Source organism: Schistocerca nitens, chromosome 1 (genome assembly GCF_023898315.1).
Source record: "Schistocerca nitens isolate TAMUIC-IGC-003100 chromosome 1, iqSchNite1.1, whole genome shotgun sequence".
NCBI lineage: Eukaryota > Metazoa > Arthropoda > Insecta > Orthoptera > Acrididae > Schistocerca > Schistocerca nitens.
Genome location: NC_064614.1, coordinates 467,990,988 through 468,016,663, shown reverse-complemented (window position 1 = coordinate 468,016,663; position 25,676 = coordinate 467,990,988). Strand labels below are relative to the sequence as shown.

General features: G+C 41.8%; 1 protein-coding gene across 1 annotated transcript in view; it reads left to right on the top strand.

The window, feature by feature from the left end:
* Window positions 1-753: 753 nt before the first annotated feature.
* Window positions 754-25,676, top strand: part of LOC126236006 (fibrillin-1-like) — a 118,783-nt gene continuing 93,860 nt past the window's right edge. Inside the window, exon 1 of the mRNA XM_049945017.1 lies at window positions 754-886. Within this exon, the coding sequence (XP_049800974.1) occupies window positions 769-886 (118 nt within the window). The 5' untranslated portion in view covers window positions 754-768. The remainder of the gene's footprint in view (window positions 887-25,676) is intronic.

The following is a 25,676-nucleotide window of genomic DNA, read 5'->3' as shown; positions in this document are numbered from 1 at the left end:
CAACAGTACCACCAACCACCGTGTCATCAGCCGACAGGCGCAACTGAATGCAGATGTGAAGGTGTGTCTGCTCAGCACACAGCTCTTCCTGTTGTTGTCAGCTTTCCTGACCAGAGCCGCTGTTCCTCAGTCAAGTAACTCCTCAATTGGCCTCAAAAAGGCTGAGTGCACCCCAAATGTCAACAGTGGTCAACAGCACTCAGCAGACACAGACGAACACCCATCAATGTGCTAGCCAAGCCCGGCAGCGTTTAACTGATCTCAAAGGAAGAACCGTCTTTTTAGCTCTGTTTTAGTAAAAAAGAAAAGAGTTGTCCATACAACTGATAAACAGGAGGAACAGTTCTTATAAAGCTTCGGCAGCTGTGGATTCCATTCCACAATGAACAGTTGTGAACAGTCTGTTTTACGACAAATGCTCTCCAACATGTACGTTTGAAAGGAACATCAGCTGCAAGTTATCTGCAAAAGTCATAGACGCTAAATTATTCAGAGAGCAGCAACACCGTCGCTGAGGAATATTCTCCTTGCAGAGGTACTCATCCACAGCGACACGTGTCAGGCTGGCGGAAGCGTGCCCTCGCCCACCCCCCCCCCCCCCTCCCTACCCCTGCCACCGCCGCGGCGCGTGGGCGGTGTCAGGCTGTCTGCTGGGTGCCAGCGGGCACTTTGCGCATGCGCACCCCCCGTCTGGGGGGAGGGCGGTAAGAGCAAGCTGGCGCGCGCTCGTGGGCCGCATTGCTTGCTAGGCATCCCTTGACAGCAGACATGGGCCACCCAGCTCCATACGCGAAAGCTAGGGCTTTGCGGCGGATCCTGATGCTGCTGATGCTGCTGCTGCTGATGCTCACTCTAGCTACCCAATCAGCTGTCAGCGCAGGAGTAGGTGAGAACTTGGCTGCTTCATAATTCTAGCGTAACGCATGTTTAACATTTTACGTATTATGTTTAGAAAGCTGTAAAGTAAAACAAGAAAACAGAAAACCTTGCTACTCCTTAGGTCAAACACACAGTATCTATTAGTGATTTGTTAGTACGCTTTATGTAAAATATAAGTAGCAAACGTGAATAATGCCAACGATTGGTTCGCAGAAAGTAACCGGAGTTTGTCTAAGTTGCACCTGGAACAGCTACCTTATAACACACATAATTTCGGCAGCAAAAATTCGATGCCTGTATACTGTATTCAGCATTTATTATTGACATGTGATGCTTTGGTACGCTTACATAAATAAATTTATTCGCTTCTGATATTCAGTTTGTCAGTTTCCTTCAGTCTACATTTATTAATTTGCTCTCTTGATGACCTTAGGTAGCATATCTTAGTAAGACAAGCATGTAATGAAGAATAGATGGCCCCAATTTGTGCTCCAGTAGACTTTGCATGAGTTACCAGCCTTCATTTTTTTAGAACGATATATGTGTGGAAGAATGTTATTAATTGATAACTGTACAATAACATAAAATTCATGAAAATGTAATCAACGTAAACGCTGTGCCTCATGTTGAGACAAGAGACATAATGGGAAGACTTTGAGATTATTATTAGACAAGTTAAAATCCCAATTTGTTCAAATTTAGTTTGATATTCTGTCAGATACATTACGATAGTAAACTCACATAGTTCAGGAGGCTACGATAAATAATATACTTTAATCTGTCTTCCAACAGTATTTCTCAATAGAGCTGAGTCGTTCACAAGCGAACATGTTCAAAGGAACATTTCGCTGAAGTGAACGAAAGGATCTAGGAACGACTTCTAAGAAACACTTATTCATCAATCACATCGGTCGCGGTCAGTCTCGTTCCTGAGGACGGTCGTTTACAGTGCACTGTGGTCGTAGCAGATCTCTTTCCAGGAATGGTCGTTCAGAGTTCACTTCGGCTAGTCTAGTTCTTCCGTTCCTCGATCTAGCTCGGCTGGTTACGTTCTTTTTTATACAGTCTCTAGTTCCATTTCAACTTATTTTAAATTATATGAAAATTAAGTTCTATGTCATACATATATATTTTTCAAGTAACAAAAAGAAAAATACAGTTATCGCTTTGTCGTTCTTTAATACAAGTCAAGTTATTTTTCATTGTTTGACGAATTAATGGGGCAGCCATTCCATTTCTTATTTACAGACTAACTTTCATCTGTCTTATTTAACGACTAGCTTTTAAGATAACTTTTAATATTCTTTGTAATTGCAGCGTCACAAAATTTGCATAAAAATTGAGATTTTTCGCATTAAAATGAAATAAAACCTCACACTTCAGTGGGGTTCTTGTTATTCAGGTTTGATTTCTTTGCACAACAAAGTAGTTGTGCATGATTGTAGCTCAGTGGGATAAGTGAAAGCGACGCCTCTCCATTTGAAAAATATGACAACGGCGTAAAATATTACTTACTTTTAATATCAAAATCTGTCGTCCTGCAGTAGCTTTTTAACGAAATATTTTCCTTTCCTTTCAACCTGACAACGAAACATGCGTTTTGCTAGGGTCTCCCGTCGATCAGACTGATCGCCTAGAGCAAGTGTTTTTAGTTGACGCCACGTCGGCGACTTGCGTGTCTATGTGGTTGAAATGATGATGAGCACAACGCAACACGCAGTCTCAGAGCGGAGAAAATCTCCGACGCGGCAGGAAATCAACCTCGGGTCCCGCTGATTATATTCTCTCGCATTGACTACTCAGCTATACAACGGACTGCTTTCAGTTTAATTATTAACAGCGTATTATTGCATTAACATTAACAATACAACCAATTAACATACTTTTTACTAATTGCGTGGAGTAAATGTAACGAGAAAATCTCATTTTATTTTAAGCATTATTAATCTAAGTTAATTTTTTAAAAAGTACTCTAAATTATTAGAAAGTAACTTTTCAGTCACATTAGCCATAATTTTTTAGATTTAATTGATTACAGCTTGAATGCTTACGTAGTTTCCTCTGTTGGTTCTGCTTAACGATTCAATGTAGTGACTGTTTTCATTTTGATTCAGGCAGGAACAATAAACGATTTTGCAGTTTTTGTAAAGCCACAGGCGTGTTATCGCTATCGACGATTTGATATATGTTTACAAAGATTTGAAAGAATTCTAAAATCGAAATACGGTGCCTTGGCTTTTGAAGCGGCACAAGATCATACTTCGACTTACACACTGACAAGCAAAATACGACTAGAGCAAAGTTCAGTCGTTTATTGTGGCCGTAATTGAACTTCAACACGGAACAAAAACTTCTGCAACAGATATGTGGCTTGCACCATCCACCTCGCAGGACGAATCCCCTTGGAGCACGGTAAGATAGTCCATGGGATGGTTAATTTCGAAGAGAAGTTGCAGTTAACTAAAAATCATCGATGTAATCATCTCATATGTATTATACCTTACAAGGTAAATACGGGAGAACTTATTCAAAAATATTTTAATCAAAACACACGCACCTCAAAAAGTGATCATATCTTACGCGAAAAATCTGATAATTCAACTAAGAAGCCATTCAGCGCAAGTTTCGTGAACAACTTTTTCCTGTTCTTTTGTATAGGAAGTTATAGCCGACATATGCTTACAATTGTCAGCTTTGAACTAGTAGTGGCCTTTAATTTTCTTTTATTTTCAAATACTTTAGTATGTAAAATTTATTGTTAAATACATTAATACGTATTTAATGAATTGTTGAGTTTCGTGTTCATTTCACCTTCGTTTGTTAATGGTTGCCTGCGCTCGCTGAGAAGTTATCTTTCTCAAGTGACTGATGACTGAGTCGATGCATGAAACTTAGCGCCCCTTTCAGCTGGTGACTGATCAAAAGCTTGTTATATTTTTCGACTGTAAATATCTCAAAGACATGTTGTGCTATGCCTTGACGGTATAGGAAGAGAGGGTCTTGTTTCTTTTCACTTAGAAAGTTTCGGCGATCTCCAAGCATAATTATGTAGTTGCCCCCGTTGCTGACATAAAGCTCATAATTTTATTAAACAGTTTCTCTGCTCCTGTGTCGGAACTCACGGTTTCTTCCAAATAAATTTACACTCCGTACACAGATATTGTCGCACTTTGTTATGTAGTTAATTTACACATCAGCGATATGTAAAAGAAAACTGTTAATTTTGGATTGACAGATGGCAGTTAATTTTCAATTACTTCATGCCAGTTAAGTAGAAATGAGTACATATTATTTTCTGTGAACGAATAAAAAACGAATTTATTGTACTTGCTACAAGTATCACCTATATGTCAATGAATTCAACAACCAGAAGTGATAGCTGTACTTAACCCGCCACGGTAGCCGACAGCGCTAATGCGCTGCTTCCTGGACTCGGGTAGGCGCGCCGGTCCCGGATCGAATCCGCCCGGCGTATTAACGTCGAGGGCCGGTATGCCGGCCAGCCTGGATGTGGTTTTTAGGCGGTTTTCCACATCCCACTAGGTGAATACCGGATTGGTTCCCAAGTTCCGCCTCAGTTACACGACTCACAGACATTTGGAAAACGTTCGCACTGTCTCATGACTTACACTAGATGCAGACAGCTGGGGTACACTACTTCCGTCCCGGGGGTTCAGCGTGGCGTCAGGAAGGGCATCCGGCGACCCTCTGCAATTAACACTGCCAAATCCGTAATAACAAAGCCGACCCCGCATTCGAGCGGGACAAAGGACCCTAGAAAGAAAAGTGATAGCTGTACTTACTCGATATTTTTCCTTGAAATTTATCTAAAATGCATGTAGCATGAATAATTATATAAGAAACGAAAGCTGAACGAGTAAACATGAACGGTTCTCAAATGGTACGATGACCACTGAAACAGTTCCAGAGCATGAACGATTTTGTCCATCTATAGTTCTCATTTGGTTTCAGAACCGCCGGCAGAAATAGGAGCTCAAATCCGCCAGGATACGCTAATTCTGACGCGAGTAATATACCGGTTGAGTGGCATTCCCTTCATGAAGCCCTATTTCAATGATTGCATAACACTACGTTCTGAAAGCATGTTAGAAAACAGTTGTCTGGTTCGTTTCAAATTGTAGTTCTCCTATGCGTTGGCATTAAAACGTTGTGTGCAAATGATTCTTTTCGCCGCGCGGAGTGGCCTCGCGGTTTGAGGCGTCATGTCACGGACTGCGTGGGCCCTCCCGCCGCAGGTTCGAGTCCTCCTTCGGGCTTGCGTGTGTGTGTTTTTCTTAGCATAAGTTAATTTAAATAGAGGGTTCTGTGTAGGGACCGATGACCTAAGCAGTTTCGACCCTTAGGAATTCACACACATTTAAACATTTTTTGATTCTTTTCAATGGATTAAAAATTCTAAACCGTCAATAAAATTGGCACAGAAAACGTAATGCTTTCCATCCACCGTTTCATTCGTAATATTTGTAAGTAAGCTTTACTTAGACGCACGTGAAGCCAACTCTACATGTTGGCTATGAGAGCATGCGGCACCCGCTTTGGACTTTTTCAGTGAGGGCGCATTAATCCACGCAATACAAAGGGGAGGGAGCACTTTGTGCTCACCTTTTGAAAAAAATTATAATCTAGTCGATCACTTTAAATTTTAGAATTTTGAAAAATTTTGTTTTTGTTTTTAATGAATTCTTCTAGCAGATTCCAGAAATGTTTTAAATGTTTCGATTAACCTTACCCGAAAATTTAAGTCTCAATAGGAGGTGTCACTTTCCCCATAGCTGCCGTATTGAATATTTCGAGGTTCAGGCCCTTACTTACACATCAACATCTCTTTTGAGGTATGTTGAGAGTAAAAGTCTACAACAACGACAGTAGACATTACAGAAAGGACGTTGATATTACCAAGAGTGTGGCAAAAGGCATCTTCCGGTGATGGACCCTACTTTCACGTTAGTACCTCTTCAAAAACTGTGTTGTTAATATAATCCAACAACAATTAAAGAGCTTTTTTAGTTTTTTGGGTGGGCATAATGTTAACACCCCTTGTCCCTTGCTAATGTGCCTTACGGAAAATGCCTTTCTATTGGTTGGGCTAAGCTACTATTCTCTTGAGCATGATCTATTTTTTTCAACATGTAGTCTATCGTCGAGAATGCTTTCCTGGGGTAAACCGTTGTAGTCGTTCTATACAGGACGACCGCCAAGTGAATCTGACGAGAATAGTTTATTAAATGTACTCCATTAAACTGTTTTTGAAATATCGATAAGATATATAAACGTAAATGAGATTACCTCCCTGCATCGTTTTCCTTAGCAGGGGATGTAAATCTTTTCGAACCTGAAACACTTTGAAAAGTTCATATTGAGAGCCTAAATTCTCTTCAGGTATCCGTTACTGGCACTAGATGCACGCCTTAAGTGTAGGCAACACGCTATCCGAAGGCACAACTCTGTGCAGTCTCGCCGCAATTCGAGAGTAGTAGTTCGCTGATGCTTCGTAATGAATCAGTGGATGACAATGAACGTCGGATGAGGTGTACAGGCCAAGCTCCCTGCATTACTTGTGTCTGCGGCCATACATCGATGTTTCATGCAGCGTTGAAGAAAGGAAAACCCCCTTACTCATTACCATCTCGCTATCAGATATGTAGACTCGCAGCAGATAGAACATAAATACATTTAGCTCCCACAGTGTGAACAGATTTGTCATTCTGTAATGTATATAACTTCACACGACTCAAACGAAATAACGTAACTTACTAAAGGCATGACAACGAACACTCCTTTCTCACGGTTCAAAACACGGGTATTTTCGTTACTTAGAGCACAGAATATTGCCTACTTCAGTATTATTCAGCGAAACCATTGCTAGATCACGCCTGATATATGCAGGATACATTACTCAAATGATCAGTTGATCGTTTAGTTTGCTGCGTAATTGAGGTACTCCAAACGAGTAATTGTCCGCGTAGCATGTTGCTAAGAGAGCTGCTTGCACTAATTATCTTTTGGAAATGCTTGTCCATTCCCAGTCTGATTACTCAACCGCGAACAAGATCGATGTGACTCAGAAACTGTGGATGTACGAACCAGTTTCGAATCTCCGTTCATCTACATCCACCTATATATTCCGTCAGCCATCATAGAGCGAATGGCAGGGGGAAAATTGTAGCACCAAGTAATTTCGATTGCTATTACACTCGCAATGGGGCGAGAGCGAAGCGACTGATTATGCGGCTTCGCATGAGCCATAATTTCTCTCATCTTCGTGGTCCTTAAGCGAAATGTACCTCGTCAGCAGTGGAATCGTTCTATAATCAGCCGGAAATGTTGGTTCTTTAAATTTTCGCAGTAATGTTTTGCGGAAAGAACACCATCTTCCTTCAGAGATTCTCATTTGAGTTCCCGAAGCATTTCCGTAATATTCGCGTATTGATCAAACCTACAACTCACAAATGTGACAGTCATCCTCTGAGTTGCTTTAAATTGCTTTAATGTCTTTCCTTATTCAGACATGTTCATAGTCCCAGACACTCTAACACTACCCATGAATGGATGACAAAAGTTTTCTGAATGCTCTCCTATGTAAACGACATACCTTTTACAAAAAATTTTCCCAATATTCATAAGCTCACCATTCACTGATCTTACATCTTCTTTCCATTTCATATCACTTTAAAACGTTATGCCTAGAGACAATCGACGATTGGTCCATGGTCTGACGTAGCGTCTTAGACTAATAATCAGAACGTCTTCGGCTCTGGGTTCGAACCTTGTCACTGCTTAAATTTTGAATATAAATTATTAGCAATGGAGACCGAAAACTTCCACATACAAAGTCATCCTCATTCTATCAACGGACTTGTCAAAGAGGACGGTGCAGCATGTAGAGGTACAGGGAGGTTTCTTGCATTTGGGATGTAAGCCTGTCCTAAAAAGAGAAAGAGGTAGCAATGACAATCTCAGGCGGATACAGACGGCAATGGAAACCACTGCATTAAAGACACATAAGGTAGATCTACAGGACTTGTGGCCTGCAATTGAAAAGAAGTATCATGACGATCTCTCCATTGGCGAACGATTTCTTATTAATCCCCCGTTTAGATCTCTGGGAGGGGATTGCCAAGGGGGAGGTGACTATGAGAAAAAAATGCAATAAACAACTAAATGGCAACATTCTACGAGTCGGAGCGTGGATTGTCGGAAGTTTGGACGCGGAAGGAGAGCTAGAAAATCTGAAAAGGGAAATTCAAAAGCTCAGACCAGGTATAGTGTTGGTCGGTGAAATTAAATGTAAAGAAGATAAATATTTCTGGTCAGACGAATCTAGCAGCAATTGCAGCAGAAAATGGTATAATGAGAGTACGGCCGGACATTGTGGCCGAGCGGTTCTAGGCGCTACAGTCTGGAACCGCGCGACTGCTACGGTCGCAAGTTCGAATCCTGCCTCGGGCATGGATGTGTGTGATGTCCTTAGGTTAGTTAGGTTTAAGTAGTTCTAGGTTCTAGGGGACTGATGACCTCAGGACTTGTTCCATAGTGCTCAGAGCCATTTGAACCATTTGAGAGTACGATTCGTTATCAATACCAATGTCTGGCAGAAAGTGAGCTAATGTGAACAGTTCAATTATAGGGTTGTAGTCATTAGATTCGACAGCAAGACAAAGCTCACAATAATAGTTCAGGTACACATGCCGACGCAGGGAACAGAAAATTTTGAGACAGAGAAAGTATATGAGTATGTTAAGTGGGTAATTCAGTATGTAAAGTGAGGGAGAAATGCAATAATCACGAGAGGTTGGGATGCAGTTGTAGAGGAAGGAGCAGAATAAAAGTTACGCGAGAATATAAGCTTAGCAGTGAGAATGACCGAGGAGAAAGACTAATTGCGTTCTGCCAGAAACTTAAGCTAATAATAGCAATTACTCTGTTCAAGATTCACAAGAAGATGTGATATACTTGGAAAAGTTCCGAAGACGCGACAAGATATCAGTTGGGTTTCATTCTGCTCAAAGAGAGACTCTGAAAACGGGTGTGGTTTGTAAGGCGCACTCGGGTCACAGTCAATTATCAGTGATGAAGAACAGAATGAAGTTTAAGAGAATCATCTGGAAGAATCAGTTGGGAAAGAAGTGGGATAAAGAAATAAGGAGGATTGATGAGACGCCTTTACAGTTCGCTAAAAATGAGGGTACTGCTACAAGGAGTACCACAGTAGGCAACTCAAATGTAGAAGAGGACATTTCTGAAGAGAGAAATCCCAGCTGTTGGACACATAATCATAGGTAGAAGGAAAGTAACTTCTAAGAAAACTTTGGTAGTAGACGACACATCTGCATTGCTCACAAAAGAAGAACTTACGAATACACGGAAGCGGCAAAGAAACTCATATTGGCAAGCGTATTCATATACAGGGATATGTAGACAGGCAGAATACGCCTACATAAGACAACAAGTGTCTGGCGCAGTTGTTAGACCGGTTACTGCTGCTACAAAGACAGGTTATTTTATAGTCGGCGCACGAGCGATGGGACACAACATCACTGAAGTAGCGATGAAGTGGGGATTTTCCTGTACGACCATTTTACCAGTGTACCGTGAATATCAGAATTCCGGTGAAACATAAAATCTGCGACATCCTTGCAGCCGTGAAAGGATCCTGCAAGAACGAGACCAACAACGAATGAAGCGAATCGTTCAGCGTGACAGACGTGAAATCCTTCCGCAAAATGCAGCAGATTTCAATTCTGGGCCATCAACAAGTGTCAATGTCCGAACCATTCAACGAAACATCATCGATATAGGTTATCGGAGCCGATGGCCATCTCATGTACCGTTGATGACTGCACGACACAAAGCTTTACTCCTCGCATCGGCCCGTCAACACCGACGTTGGACTGTTGTTGACTGGAAACATATTGCCTGGTCGGAGAAGCTTCGTTTCAAATTGTATCGAGCGGATGGACGTGTACGGGTATGGAGACAACCTCATGAATCCATGGACCCTGCATTTCGGCAGGGGAATGTTGAAGCTAGTGGAGGCTCTGTAATGGTGTGCGGCGCGTGCAGTTGGAGTGATGTGGGACCCCTGATACTTCTAGATATGACTCTGGTAGGTGACACGTAAGCATCCTGTCTGATCACTTGCATCCATTGTTGACCATTGTGCATTCCGACGGACTTGGTCAATTCTAGCAGGACAATGCGACCTCCCACACGTTCAGAATTGGTACATAGTGACTCCACAAACACTCTTCTGAGTTTAAACAGTTCCGCTGTTCACCAGACTACCCAGACATGGACATCATTGAGCATATCTGGGATGCCTTGCAACGTGCTGTTCAGAAGAGATCTCCACCCCGTCGTACTCTTATAGATTTATGGACAGCCCAGCAGGATTCATGAATTCCCTCCAGCACTATTTCAGACATTAGCTGAGTCCATACCTGTTGCGGCACTTCTGCGTGCTCGCGTGGGTCCTATATAATATTAGGCACGTGTATCAGTTTCTTTGACTCTTCAGTGTGTTTTCAGGGAAATTCAGGAATACACCTGTATAAGTCACTTAGGAATGGAAGAAATAGGAAATACAGAGAATCCTAGGAGAAATGGCTCCAAGAAATTAAAAGCAGGGGCGGTAACATAAAGAGTGTAACTGCAATTCCAATGTTAAACTCAGGGCGCATAAATTGAATAATTCTACGACAGAAAGGATTTGTCTCCTAAAGTGATAGAAGAAGAAATGGAGGTCGATATGGAAGATATATTGGATCCATTATAAAAGTCGAAGTTCAACAGAGTTTTTGAAGAGTCATGACCTATTAAGGCAGAAGGGACATAAAGTACTTCTTATGATTTTCTAAAACAATTGGGCGAAGTGCCAACCGAAAGACTGTGGAAGTTGATGGTTAGATGCTATGAAACTGGAGACATACCATCAGTCTTTCGAAAAGATATCATGCTCTGAATTCCGAAGATATCAAAGCACATAACTTACAGAACTATTGCACAGTTAGGTGAACAGTTCCTGCATTCAAGAATAATAAAGAGATGAATGGAAAAGAAAATTGAGGATGTGTTAGACGAGGATCAGTTTGGCTCTAGAGAAGGTAAAGCACCATTGAGGTAGTCTTGACGTTGTGCTTGATAATGGAAGAAAGACATAAGAAAAATCAAGAGCTGTTCATTGGATACGTCGATCTGGAAAAGATATTCGACCATGTAAAATGATGCAAAATGTTCGAAATTGTGAGAAAAAGAGAAACAAGTTATAGGGAAAAGTGTGGTATAGCGTACAATAAGTACAAGAACTAAGAGGGAACAATAAGAGTGGAAGACCAAGAACGAAGCACTCGGATTAAAAAGGGTGTAAGGCATTGATATAGTCTTCCACCCCTGCAATCTATACTTCGAAAAAGCAGTTACTGAAATAAAAGAAAAGTTCAAGATTGGGAATAAAATTCAGGGTGAAATGATATCGATGATAAAATTCGTTGAAGACATTGCTACCCTCAGTGATGGTAGTTACAGGATCAACTGAACGGAGAGGGTATAGTATATGGAATGAGAGTAAAGCGGTAGAAGACAAACGTAATGAAAAGTAGCAGGAATGAGAATGCCGTGGAACTTAACATCAAAGTTGGTTATCACGAAGTAAACGAATTTAAGGAATTCTGCTACCTTGGTAACAAAATAACCAATGACAGACGAAGCAAGCAGGTGATAAAAAGCAGATTGGCGCAAACAAAGACGGCATTCCTCTTCAAGAGGTTGGCACATCAAAGGAATTAATGTCCAAGCAATTCGAATCAGTTACTTGTTTCTTTTTTTTTTTCTTTTCTTTTACTTTTTTCTTTTTTAAAGATGTTATGACTCTGTCATTCATCGACATCACTTTTCCGTATAGTACAGCGTCATCAGAAAACAGTCGCTCGAACGTTGTCGCTTATCCTGTTCGTCGGGTTATTTATTTATATGTAAAACAAGTATGTTCCCAGGAGCACTCCTGACGATGCTGATGATGTTCGATTTGTGGGGCGCTCAACTGCGTGGTCATCAGCACCCGTGCACATTCCCAATCTGCACACAGTTCAATCTAGCTACTTTCGTGAGTGACGATGGTATGATGAGGACAACACAAACACCCAGTCCCTGGGCAGAGAAAATCCCCACTCCGGACGGGAATCGAACCCGGGACCTCGTGATCCAGAGGTAGCAAGCTAGCCAGTAGACCACGATCCTGACAATATCCTTGTTTCTGATGAACATTCGTCGTCCAGGAAAACGTACTGGGTTGCTTTACTTGAGAAGTCTTCGAGCCACTCACATATCTGGGCACCCATTGCATATGCTTGGACCTTCGTTAACAGTCTGAACTGAGCCACTGTGTCAAACGCTTTCAAGACATAGAGAAACATGGAATATTCCTTCCATGGCTCGCAGGATATCATGTGTTATAAGGGAATATTGAGTCTCTCATGACTGGTGCTTTCTAAATGTGTGCTGGTTTATGGACAGTAACTTTTCTGTCCCAAGAGCATTTATTATATTAGAACGGAGAATATGCTCAAGCCTTTTTAGCAGACCAATGTTAACTATACTGATCTATAATTTAGCGTTTTTACATTGAAGCGCCAAAGAAACTGGTATAGGCATGCATATTCAAATACACAGATCTGTAAAAAGGCAGAATACGTCACTGCGGTTCGCAACGCCTAAATAAGATAACAAGTGTGTGGTGCGCTTGCAAGATCGGTTACTGCTCCTACAATATCAGGTTATCAAGATTTAAGTGAGTTTGAACGTGGTGTTATAGTCGGCACACAAGCGATGGGACACACCATCTCCGAGGTTGCGATGTAGTGGGGAGTTTCTCATACGACCATTACAGGATTGTATTGTGAATATCAGAAATCTGGTAAAACATCAATTTCCGACATCGCGTCGGCCGAAAAAAAATTCTGCAACAACGGGCCCAACGACGACTGAAGAGAATCGTTCAACGTGACAGAAATGCAACTCTTCCGCAAATTGTTGCAGATTTCGATGCTGGGTGATTAACAAGTGTGAGCGTGCGAACCATTCATCGATAAATCATCGAAGTCCCACCCGTGTACCCTTGATGACTGCACGACACAAAGCTTTACGCCTCGCCTGGGCACTTCAACACTGACATTGGACTGTTGATGTGTCGGACATATCTCGTTTCAAATTGCGTCAAGCGGATGTACGTGTACGGGTATGGAGACAACCTTATGAATCCATGGACCCTGCAGGGGACTGTTCATGCTGGTGGAAGCTCTATATCCTGTCTGATCACCTGCATCCGACAGACTTGGGCAATTCCAGTAGGACAATACGACATCCCACACGAGAAGAACTGCTACAGAGTGGCTCTAGGAACATTCTTCTGAGTTTAAACACTTCTTCTGGCCATATAACTCCCCAGACATGAACATTATTGAACATATCTGGGATGCCTTCCAACGTGCTATTCAGAAGAGATCTCCACCCCCTCATACACTTACGGATTTATGGACAGCCCTGCAGGATTCATAATGCGAATTCCCTCCAGCACTACTTCAGATATTAATCTTGCCCATCTCATGTCGTATTGCGGCACATCTGCGTGCTCCTAGGGGGAGAGGGGGGGGGGGGCGAGGAGGCTACACAATATTAGGCAGGTATACCTTGGCTCTTCAGTGTATAAAGAAGTGTCTCCTCTGCTCCAGTGGCTACAAGATCGTATTTGATTCTGCGCCTTAGTAAATTCTTGAGGCAGTCGGATCTTCAGGACACGATACGGGAAAACGACAGAGTAACCAACGGAGTCCCCCTGCTCAGACCCACCTGCCAAGACAGATACAGCTGCTCATATAAAATATGTGAAAATATCGAATCAGAAACAAAAGACTGAGTGCTATCTCTCCTGTACTGCACTAAATCTAAAATGACGCTGGGCCTTTGCAGTAACCAGGGCGGCAGGCGGTTAAAACCCTGGATTTGGGTTTGTACTTGCTCAACAGCGAGTGACTCCAGCACACGCTGCACGCGGATCCCAAACGGCATTGTGGCTTGTGGGTGGTTGAAGAAGAGGCGTTGCAGAGGTGTGAAGAGCAGCTAACAGCATGGTGTGAAGATTAAGTCGAAGTTGCGAGGATCTTACATGCCTGATGCACTATGAGGAGCTGCCACCTAATGGTGAGTGGCGGTTCCCCAACCTCAGCACAGAGGTTGAGTAAGGGAGTGGTCTTGTAAGCACCCGTGGCCACCAAATCCCCTCGAGTAAGAAGGCAGTGTCTCCAAGTAACGTCATATGCCTTACTGATTTCGAAGAATATACCGATTGTAACGTCGCGAGTCAATACGCAATAGCATTTATTGCACTACTTTGCAGTACGGCTCGTAGCTTTGGAGCCGTTGGCGGTGATAGAAGCAGCCGCTTGTATCTTAGCGTGACTCATTCGCACCTGTCGCTATCTTAACCGTGGGATCGAGTGACGGCGTATTCAAGCCCCTAAGAATCTAAATAAAACTATACTGAATATTATTCAGTTCAGTTAAAAGTCAATGTACTGACATTTGTTATTAAAGGAAAATTGTGTAAGAATCTCAGCTTTCTAGCGGGCATACTTTCAGAGTTTGTGAAAAATCACCTAAAACACCTCAAACCGACTCTTGTAAGATTAAAGTCAGTTAGGATTCATAACGGTTTGTCTTTTAATATCATTTGGAATCATTACTGAAGTTCACAAAATGGCAGAACAATTTATTTGGATTTTCATAATTAAAAAACGTTAACTTCATTTTTATTTTTCGTAAGATAAAATTCAGAAAAGATTTTTATTTAGTTATTTTGGTTTTGTGTGAGTCAATGGGAATGAGTGAGAGTGTGTTTGTGGGACATACATAAATATTCAATATCATATTATGTACAACATTACGTAACTGTGTCATGGGAAAGCCGTGGTTTGCTCACCTTGCTGATGACGTATGTCCAAAGGTACTTGCTTTTGTAAGAAGGCAGCCAGAATAGTCGTTTGTAGAGTAATAGTTTTCTAAAGTTATTCCAAGATTAGTTTTCTTTTTTTTTGTTAAACATTATATTAATACTTGCATATTTAAATGACGTAAATGCAGCTGGGAATAGTGACTGCCGTAGGACAGTTATGGCGCGAGAATAATCTCGAAGGATTGTTCTGATTGGCTGGTCATTTTTACCAGCTAATCAGAGTTAAGTAGTTCCCGCGCACTGCCAAGTAGTTATACTGGGAGAGAAGCAGACCGAACAGGGATCGCTGGCTAACAATCGGACGTGCAGGTCGTGTTGGACGTGTCCGTCTACATTATGAGTAAAAAGAAGATGTTACTGGTTTCTCTCACCCAGATTGTATTGCCGTGAAAGCAGTTGCATTTACGGAAAGATTGTGAAAATCTGAGCATTGTGAAGTGATCTGTTTGATAGATAAACGCGTGGGAACATTCGGCCTTTTTTAGAATTCCGCGTGGCATGTTTCATACCCGTTTATGGAATGGTTGGCGACCAGTTTCTTTATTAGAAATCCACTGTAAAGGACCGAATGTGAAACTCGTATATTGTAGCAGAGTAATGACTGTAAATTGCGTAATAATTGGATTCGGACTTAAGCGCATCTCTGGCTGCCTTGCGTGTGTACTGACTTGTCTGAACTGTGAACTGAGGACAATGATATTACTCGTTAATTAAATATGGGCTGATGGCAAGTGTTTATTCTGAAACGAAAAATTAAAAGAACTCGTTTCCTGAATTTTGACAATTTTCTAAAGAGATGAAGCAATTGCCCTCCACCCGAAATTTGTTATAAGGTATTACAGGATAGCTTGCTACCGGAGTTTACACCGACTTTGCAAACGTAAGTATTGAGGTGGTTTTTTTTTCAACGCTGTTTTTAACATCATCTGGACAGTATCTTCGTATGGAGAGAAACAGGCTGGTGATCAGACGTCTTGCTGAGGTAGGTGGAACTTTGGTAGTGCAACGTACGACGAGAGACAGTGATCAAACAAGTACGCCACCCTACTAAACCCGCCCCGCCGCACGATATACTGATGGTTGCATAGGAAAGACTGCTTATCCATACACAGTGCACCCACAGTCCAGCTGCAAACGCACGGAAGCCCTATAAAACTGGAGAAGGCGCGCCCTGTCCGCTCCCAAGACTTGTGGCTAAGACTCTTCAAGAGATTCAGTGCCTTAAGGGATATGCCTTTCATGTCTCTCAGGTGCGGTAACTACGACAGTTTCGAGTCAAACATGAGAACCAGAAACCGCACTGGTCTCTAAAATGTCGAATGATATCCCTCATACGATAGGCAGCAATATTAAAAATACGACGAGAACGAGTAAATTGAACACACAGACGTTTACCTGCAGAAAATTGAAAACCCGTCTTTGCAGCCCACTCCTCCGCGCTGTAAGTTTCAACTGACGGCTTGCTGTTGCAACACTGAAGACGGAACAGAAAACTGCAAAATCGTCCACAAATAAGGAGCAGTGTACGGGACTCCTCACTGTAGAAGTGATACTGTTTATAGCTACGGCGAAGAGGGTAACAGATAAAACAGTGCTCTGAGGGACACCGTTCTCCTGCTGAAAACGATCAAACAGCGAGTCACCACTCGAATCTGAAAGCACTACCGATCTTGAGCGTACGGAAGAAAATTCATTGTACAGAAGATTTATTGTATGCACTCATCCCAAGCCCTTGAAATGGTCGGTGCATATAAGTGATCCGTCATCAAAATTAATGAAATCAGGGTTAAACTGGCGTAATACGATCTTGAGATAATATACAAAAAGGGAACGCAAAAAATAGTAGCATATGGATTGTAATGGGTACTAGGAGACGCAATTGCACCCACTAGGAAGAGATCGACAACGAAGAAGAAGACGACCAGAAACCAGTGATTGGCGAAGACGAAAAGTGAGCTATTCCGAAGCAGTTTCACGATTTGCCGATAGGTAGTCACAAAGGAACCATTCACACGTACGACCGTATTAAAAGTTATAGATCATGGACAGTTATGAAGAAAGACATAGAAGAGTACATTCGATGTTCTGAGAGTTATCAGAAGAACAAGATCACGCAGAATAAGGTGAAGATGTCCATAGTGCTGACCGAAATACTTAACAGGGTATTCGCTCTTTGTATTATCGATGTAGTTCGATTGCTTCAGATAATAGAAAAAGAGAAAAGATAAATCCTAAGGTTTCAGGATGACCTCACGAAAATTGTGGTAGCAAAGCCTATCTCACAATAGGATGCGGACTCATTAGCGAGTCTTGTACACTGAGTAATTTGAAATTACGGAATAACGTCCGTATTATTGAGTGACCAAGGAATAAACTTCCTAAGTGACGTCTTAAAGAGGGTTTGTCGTTTACTGAAGATCGAAGCCATTTAAGCTTGTGCACGCCATCCTCTAATGAATGGAGCACTGAACACAAAGAGAATATCTATGTCGTCATGTGGGATCGAAGTAGGAAAACTGGGGTGAATGGGAACATTTTGCCACTTTCGTATATAAAACCACAACGCATTCATGAACTGGGTTGACTCCATTTGGGTTGTTTTAGGGGAGAATTTGCAACAAACCTGGGATCCTACAATGACACCCGGCCAACGTACAATACTGGCCATTAAAATTGCTGCACCAAGAAGAAATGCAGATGATAAACGGGTATTCATTGGACAAATATATTATACTAGAACTGACATGTGATTACATTTTGACCCAATTTTGGTGCATAGATCCTGAGAAATCAGTACCCAGAACAACCACCTATGGCCGTAATAACGGCCGTGATACGCCTGGGCGTTGAGTCAAACAGAGCTTGGATGGCATGTACAGGTACAGCTGCCCATGCAGCTTCAGCATGATACCACAGTTCATGAAGACTAGTGACTGGCGTATTGTGACGAGCCAGTTACTCGGCCACCATTGACTAGACGTTTTCAGTTGGTGAGAGATCTGGAGAATATGCTGGCCAGGGCAGCAGTCGAACATTTTCTGTATCCAGAATGGCCCGTACAGGACCTACAACATGCGGTCGTGCATTATCCTGCTGAAATGTAGGATTTCGCAGGGCTCGAATGAATGGTAGAGCCACTGGTCGTAACACATCTGAAATGTAACGTCCACTGTGTCTGTTGACTCAGGGATCGAGACGTGGCTGAACGATCCGTTACAGCCATGCGGATTAAGATGGCTGTCATCTGACTGCTAGTGATACGAGGCCGTTGGGATCCAGCACAGCGTTCCGTATTACCCTCCTGAACCCACCGATTCCATATTCTACTAACAGTCATTGGATCTCGAGTAACGCGAGCAGCAATGTCGCGATACAATAAACCGCAATTGCGATAGGCTACAATCCGACCTTTATCAAAGTCGGAATCCTGATGGTACGCATTTCTCCTCCTTACACGAGGCATCACAACAACTTTTCACTAGGGAACGCCGGTCAACTGCTGTTTGTGAATGAGAAATCGGTTGGAAACTTTCCCCATGTCAGAACGTTGTAGGTGTCGCCACCGGCGCCAACATTGTGTGAATGCTCTGGAAAGCTAATCATTTGCATGTCACAACATCTTCTTCCAGTCGATTAAATTTCGCGTCTATAGCACGTCATCTTCGTGGTGTAGCAATTTTAATGTCCAGTAGTGTATAATACCACGACGATGACTACGTAACGTAACTGAAGGAAGGGATGAGGCAGGAAAATCAAATGGCAAGGAATTTTATTACGTAATGTAAAGAAAAGAACAGGGAATATTATGATCATACTCTAAAGCCCACGGAACTCTAGGAAGAAGACAAATATTATTGCGTGTGAAAATGTGAGAAGAGAGCAGTCAAAGAAGTAAACAAGGCAATGGAGAGGACCTTTGCGTGTTGTAAGGGACTCGTGGGCCAAATGTAGTACTCCAATTAACGAATAACAATTTCATAACAGTACATGCGAACAGCTTAAGCGGTTCATAACCTTCGATATGTGAGGTTGCGATAAAGTTGAGTTGATTTGTTCCGAAATACTCTACCTTAAAATGGATTACAGAGGGATAGGAAGTCAAAACGTGCAGATGTGGGAGGCGTAATGATCAGTTCTCAGAGACGACATCCGGTCACTTTGCCTCTGTTTGCCTCAAACCTGACAACGGTAGCAGGCACAAAGAAAGGTCGGAGGAGGGAGACATCAGCGAGAAACCTAAAACTTAAACATTTAGATATATCATTCGCAACATCGTGTACTGAAAGTGCAAAGAAGTGTTACGAACCATATGCATGTCAGGGTGATATAGCTGACGGAAAAATCTCACAAGAAGTGCTACCGCTGAGTGAAATTATTCCTAACCCCAGAGCTTCGTAACCGGATACACAAGACTGCAGATGCAGAATTGACAAGATGTTATTACTTATTTGTGTGCCAAGAAAATGTCAATGACAACGTATGTATATTTGTATGTGAAAATAAAATAGAAACCCATATATTTATGTATGTATATGTACACACCAATGTAACATGCAAAAGAAAGAGGAATAAAATTAATGTTTAAAATTCGACTGTGAACCTTCTGTCAATTAGGGAGGTGTAATCACTGAACCATCGAAGTCTGCCAGAAAACTAGAAAACTAATCCGATCATGAATATTAGCTGTACATCTCGTAACTTTCGTAGAGGACCACAGTACAACTTGCTTTCGTAAGTCCATTAACAGGTCATAAGCATTGAGAAACAGCTGACTTCACGCACAGCGAGTCCGGATTGGAGGTAAAAAGCGACGCAGTCACGTTCCATCTCTTGGCAAACATCATCAAACGCCGTATTTTGATGCCCTGAAACGCCCAAGCAAGGTATAGTTAGAGAGTTAAGAGTTCAACAAAGTTCCAGAGTTCGAGAGTTCCAAGGAAAACTTCCTGGGTTGGACGAGCCTACAGCAGATGCTACGTGAGTCAGCAGTCAGATAATTTTTTAATGGGTTAGTTGCAGGTTACGTTACGTTCTCATTCATTGAAAGAGACCGTAACATTTCCGTGACGCTACTTATTTTAAGACGCATTTACTAAATGGCTCTGAGCACTATGGGACTTAACATCTGTGGTCATCAGTCCCCAGAACTTAGAACTACTTAATCCTAACTAACCTAACGACGTCACACACATCCATGCCCGAGGCAGGATTCGAACCTGCGACCGTAGCGGTCACGCGGTTCCAGACTGTAGCGCCTAGAACCGCACGGCCACACCTGCCGGCCGCATTTACTCACTCTCAAAACATACATGGCGTTCCAAAAACAATATTCAGAGTTTAAACGGTTACGTTACATTACCATCATTTCAGGTTGCGACCGACGCCTGCGCGCGTATTTAGAACCACACGTAGCGATCTGCACTGACATACGAAATAACTAAAGCAATACTACAACACAACAATTAGGCAGAAAGGAGGTAACGGTACAACATCCACGACGGCATTGGGCAGAGCTGTAGTGAACTTTGGTGCCAATACGACATCATCAACAAACTTTGGACATCATATGAACTTCTGAGCTCTGTTCTTTTTTTGCATGAGTCGAAACCATGGAGTCTGAAGTGTCGATCCCGAGGATGACGTCACAGGACGCGACTCTTTTTCGCTATTATACAGGAATGTTGTAGGCACCTTTGAGTCAAATTTGAAACTTATGGGCCGGAACAGGAGACAATTAAGGAGTTTCGAGAACGTCAGCCTTTACCTGTGTGTGCATTGCGTAATCCTTTCGATCGTTATGCAGTAGAACCGCTACAGCGCTATAGTTACTTCATTGCCATTGTCTGTATAGCACAGTATTTGACCGAAAGAAGAACTATAAAGAAATCACAATACTTTTCCTAGCTGCTGCTGAACACAACAATACATCGACGTTGATTATCCGACCTGCATCTGTTGCTTTAAGTTAGACCGTCTCTTTTCGAAACTGATACAGTAAGAGAAAATTAAAAAACGTGAAAATCTATATTCTAAAACGAGTAATATGAATATCCCTTTACAGTGTCCCTTAGAGAAAAAAATCGCTTGGGTAGTTACTAGTCGACCGACAGGCTTTTGAATAGTAGGAATACGACGGTTTACCGTGACGGCAACTTAAGGACCGTTAGACACAAAGCACAATATTCGAGTCGTGTGGGATGGCGAAGAAAATCAGTCGCAATCTTCTTGAAGGTGCGAGCCTGTCGTTGACTTCACGTGTTTCAGGGAAACCGTAGAAAATCTAAACCAGTATGATCCTCCAAAATTCTAATTTCCTAAGCACTGTACTATTTCGTTTTGTGGAGATTTTGTACCTGGAGGGAAGACGACGTGCCTTTAGCGAGGAACTGTTGCGGATATTTAGAGAACCGACATTTGAAGTCGACTGCAGATCGATTCTACCGCTAACAACATGAATTTCACGTAAGGACCACGGAGATAAAATGGGAGAAGTTACAGCTCTAAAGGAGACTTGTAGACAGTCATTTTTCCCTCGTCTTGTTTGCGAATGGAACAGGAAAGGACCGACAGTGGTACGTTGTATCCTCTGCCATGCACGGTACGTTGGCTTGCGGGGTACGTATTTAGACGTAGATGTAGAAAGAAGTAACATTTTTAAAACGTTATTTACCTCTTTCATTCTCTACTCTAGTAGGTGAGGTGTGTCGTTATGGAGCTCTTGGGTCATTTTTACTCAAATCCAGGTAAGTGAAGAGTCAGTTACTTGCTTCATATATCACTTAAACTATTCATTTATCGAAATGATGTGGTACGAGTCCGTTTACAGGATATATACAAATGATTAGTGCTAACATTAATGAACATATTATCATTCTATTCGTACCCATGCAACTACAGTTGAAAATAATTTTTTTAACTGGCTAGCAAGTTTGAAGTAGAAATTCTTCAATGAAATAGAGAGGATTGTCCAGAAGAAATGGTTTTAAACTAGATATACAACTTGCTTCTCTACCTGTCAGACATTTCATGTTAGAAAATGATCAAAAATTTTTTATTGCTACGTATTGAACTCCTCTCTGAGTCAGTGATAGCGTTAACAATGGTTAACAAAGGTCTAGGTATGTACATCGCTATTCTTCTCACATTGTGAGTGATTATTTATGACAAACTTCAATAGGGAAAATGCGTATCCTGACGGTGGAGGTAAAATGCCTAGCTCCTTGAAGAGGTACCTATATGTCGTCTGTGGGTAAACAGCACATATTATTCTTACTGCCCGCTTTTGTGCAATCAGTACTTTCTTTCTACGTGTTGAATTACCCCAGAAAATTAATCTGAACGACGTTACTGGCTAAAATATGCAAAACATGTCAAGAGGCTGATAATTTTTTTTCCTATGTCAGCATTTACGAAGAGCAAAAGTAGCTGTTCCTGATCTATATAAATGACCTGGGTGACAATCTGAGCAGTTCTCTTAGGTTGTTCGCAGATGATGCTGTAATTTACCGTCTAGTAAAGTCATCCGAAGACCAGTATCAGTTGTAAAGCGATTTAGAAAAGATTGCTGTATGGTGTGGCAGGTGGCAGTTGACGCTAAATAACGAAAGGTGTGAGGTGATCCATATGAGTTCCAAAAGAAATCCGTTGGAATTCCATTACTCGATGAATAGTACAATTCTCAAGGCTGTCAATTCAACTAAGTACCTGGGTGTTAAAATTACGAACAACTTCAGTTGGAAAGACCACATAGATAATATTGTGGGGAAGGCGAGCCAAAGGTTGCGTTTCATTGGCAGGACACTTAGAAGATGCAACAAGTCCACTAAAGAGACAGCTTACACTACACTCGTTCGTCCTCTGTTAGAATATTGCTGCGCGGTGTGGGATCCTTACCAGGTGGGATTGAGGGAGGACATCGAAAGGGTGCTCGTTTTGTATTATCACGTAATAGGGGAGAGAGTGTGGCAGATATGATACGCGAGTTGGGATGGAAGTCATTAAAGCAAAGACGTTTTTCGTCGCGGCGAGATCTATTTACGAAATTTCAGTCACCAACTTTCTCTTCCGATTGCGAAAATATTTTGTTGAGCCCAACCTACATAGATAGGAATGATCATCAAAATAAAATACGAGAAATCAGAGCTCGAACAGAAAGGTATAGGTGTTCGTATTTCCCGCGCGCTGTTCGGGAGTGGAATGGTAGAGAGATAGTATGATTGTGGTTCGATGAACCCTCTGCCAAGCACTTAAATGTGAATTGCAGAGTAATTATGTAGATGTAGATGTAGATTATTTGAGAAGCTCAATAATATGCTTCTTGCAGTTCAAGTTTTCGTCAATATGTACACCCCCAAAAAATGAAGCATTTTATCTTACTTACTGACTGCAACTCATGTGCTACATGAGTTGTTAACACAATTCTGGTTCTTGTACGGAACTGAATGTAGTGCGGTTCTTTTTTTCAGAATTGGGGGGCGTCCTTTTTCTGAGAACGACTAAATAATTCTTTGGAAAATATCATTTATTAACTATTCTTTTGCTTTTTCTCTAACGGAATTTATTATAGTTCTGCAAAAGAAACGGAGAAGGTCGTTCACGTATAGAAGGGGATAGAGTGGACACAAATTTGAGTCCTGTGTGACTGTCTTTGTGGTTTTACCCCAGTCACTACAATTTTCTACCTTTCCGACATTGGCTGAATTATTCAGTACAACGTTTTGCATTAGTTTTATCGAAACCACTATACTAAACCACTAAATCACTATTTCCATAAAACTTGATTTTTTCTATGAGAATATCATCATGTACACAATAGAAAGCCTTGGAGAGGTCGCATAAAATGTCAGCTATCGATACATTATTATTTAAGGCTTGTACTATTTGTAGCATTCTCAGTCGAGCAATCTTTCTGGAATCCAAGCTGTAATATGCTAAATAAATTGTTTACACTTGAATGGGGACTACTATTGAGGACATTACTTTTTCGAATAGTTTGGAAAAAGAAGTCACGAAGAAAATTGGTGGATAATTATTTAATTCTGTCTCGCCACGTTTCTTACGAAGTAGTTTAATAATTGCATAATTTAACTTGTGTGGAAAAATTCAATGTGCAAGTGATGCATGACATACATCACTAAGGACATTACTTATTAAGTTGGAAAAGCTTTTCAGAATTCTGTTTGAAATTCCATCAGCCCCACAGTAGCTTTTACTTTTTAGAATTTTTTAATTGTTTTCATTTCAGTGACGGATGTCGGTAATACTTCCAGCTGCTTTGAGTTTTGTGGACTAACATATTTACTATATTCTCTTGTTTCTTCAACTGAACCATTTAATCTTATATATGCTGCTACTCAGAAAGTAGTTATTAAAACTACTTGCAACTTGTGAATTATCAGACGTATCTTTGCTACGTAGCTTAATTTTTAAGGAATCTTTTACACTGAGTGGCATTCCTGTCTCCCGTCTGACAATGTCCCATGTAATTTTAATCTTAGTATTCGGATTTCTGTTTTTGTCAGGACATATAAGCACATTCTTCAGGACATTTTAGTAAATTTTCTTAAGAAAATGAGTTTCCAGATTCGTCACTCCGGAGTGGGAACAACGACGTGGCCTGGAGGCTGTTATGTTGGCATGCCTCTTCTCTTTCTGGAATAGATTCAAAGCAGAGGTTTCGAGAGACGGGTTGCTTGTTCACTCACAACAAAGGACGGATCGTTTTTTTAAGTATGCCAGATATAAGAGACTGCAAATAACAGACTGTTCTTCCGAACTGCTGCGGGTCCGGTTTGTAAGGCTGTACTTTCGGAGGTAGCGGGCAGACAGGCGTCTTGTGTGTGGAGCCGGATACGCGGAGAGTGGCCGCTCGTCGAAGCGAGGTTATTACAGGGGCCGCCACTGCTGCCGTCTGACGGCGCGCCGCCGCCCTACTCTTGGATAACGACGACATCAATGCTGTCGCAACGCTCAAAGACGGGCGCTCTGACTACACAGTTCCCTTCGGCAGCGATTGCTTGTAATGGCAGAGAGGTTTCTTGCACAACGACACGGTCCATTAGCTAACAATGTCAAAGAAAATTTCTCAGAAGAGCAGCAACTCGCGTGCGTCCAGTCGATGGAGAAACGGTTAAAGGAAAAATGGTCTTTGACAATGAGCATGTCATTATGCAAGCAATAACCCTCCCATTTATCTCCAGGAAAATCTTAAGGATATTATTTTTGTTGGACGCATTTCCCTGAGACATACGACACAGACACTAACAACCTCATTAAATGAGTACCCAACAGTGGTTATGTCATGTGTTGTGGTCTTCAGTCCAAAGACTGATTTGATACAGGTCCTATGCTACCCTATCCTGTGCAAGCCTCTTCATCCCCTAATAACTACTGTAACCTACGTCCTTCAGAATCTGCTTAGTGTATTCATCTCTTGGCCCCCCTCTACAATTTTTACCCTCCACGCTTCCTTCCAATAGTAAATTGGTGATCACTTGATGCCTCAGAACGTGTTCTACCAACCGATCCCTTCTTCTAGTAAAGTTGTACCACAAATTCATTTTCTCCCCAGTTCAGTTCTCTTCAGTAACGTCATCTACCCATCTAATATTCAACATTCTTCCTTTATCATTTAGCTACAATGTAGTAGGTAAGCAACTGGAAGCAGTTAATTCCATAAATTATCTGGGAGTAGGCATTAGGAGTGATTCAAAATGGAAATGATTATATAAAGTTGATCGTCGGTAAAGCAGATGCCAGACTGATATTCATT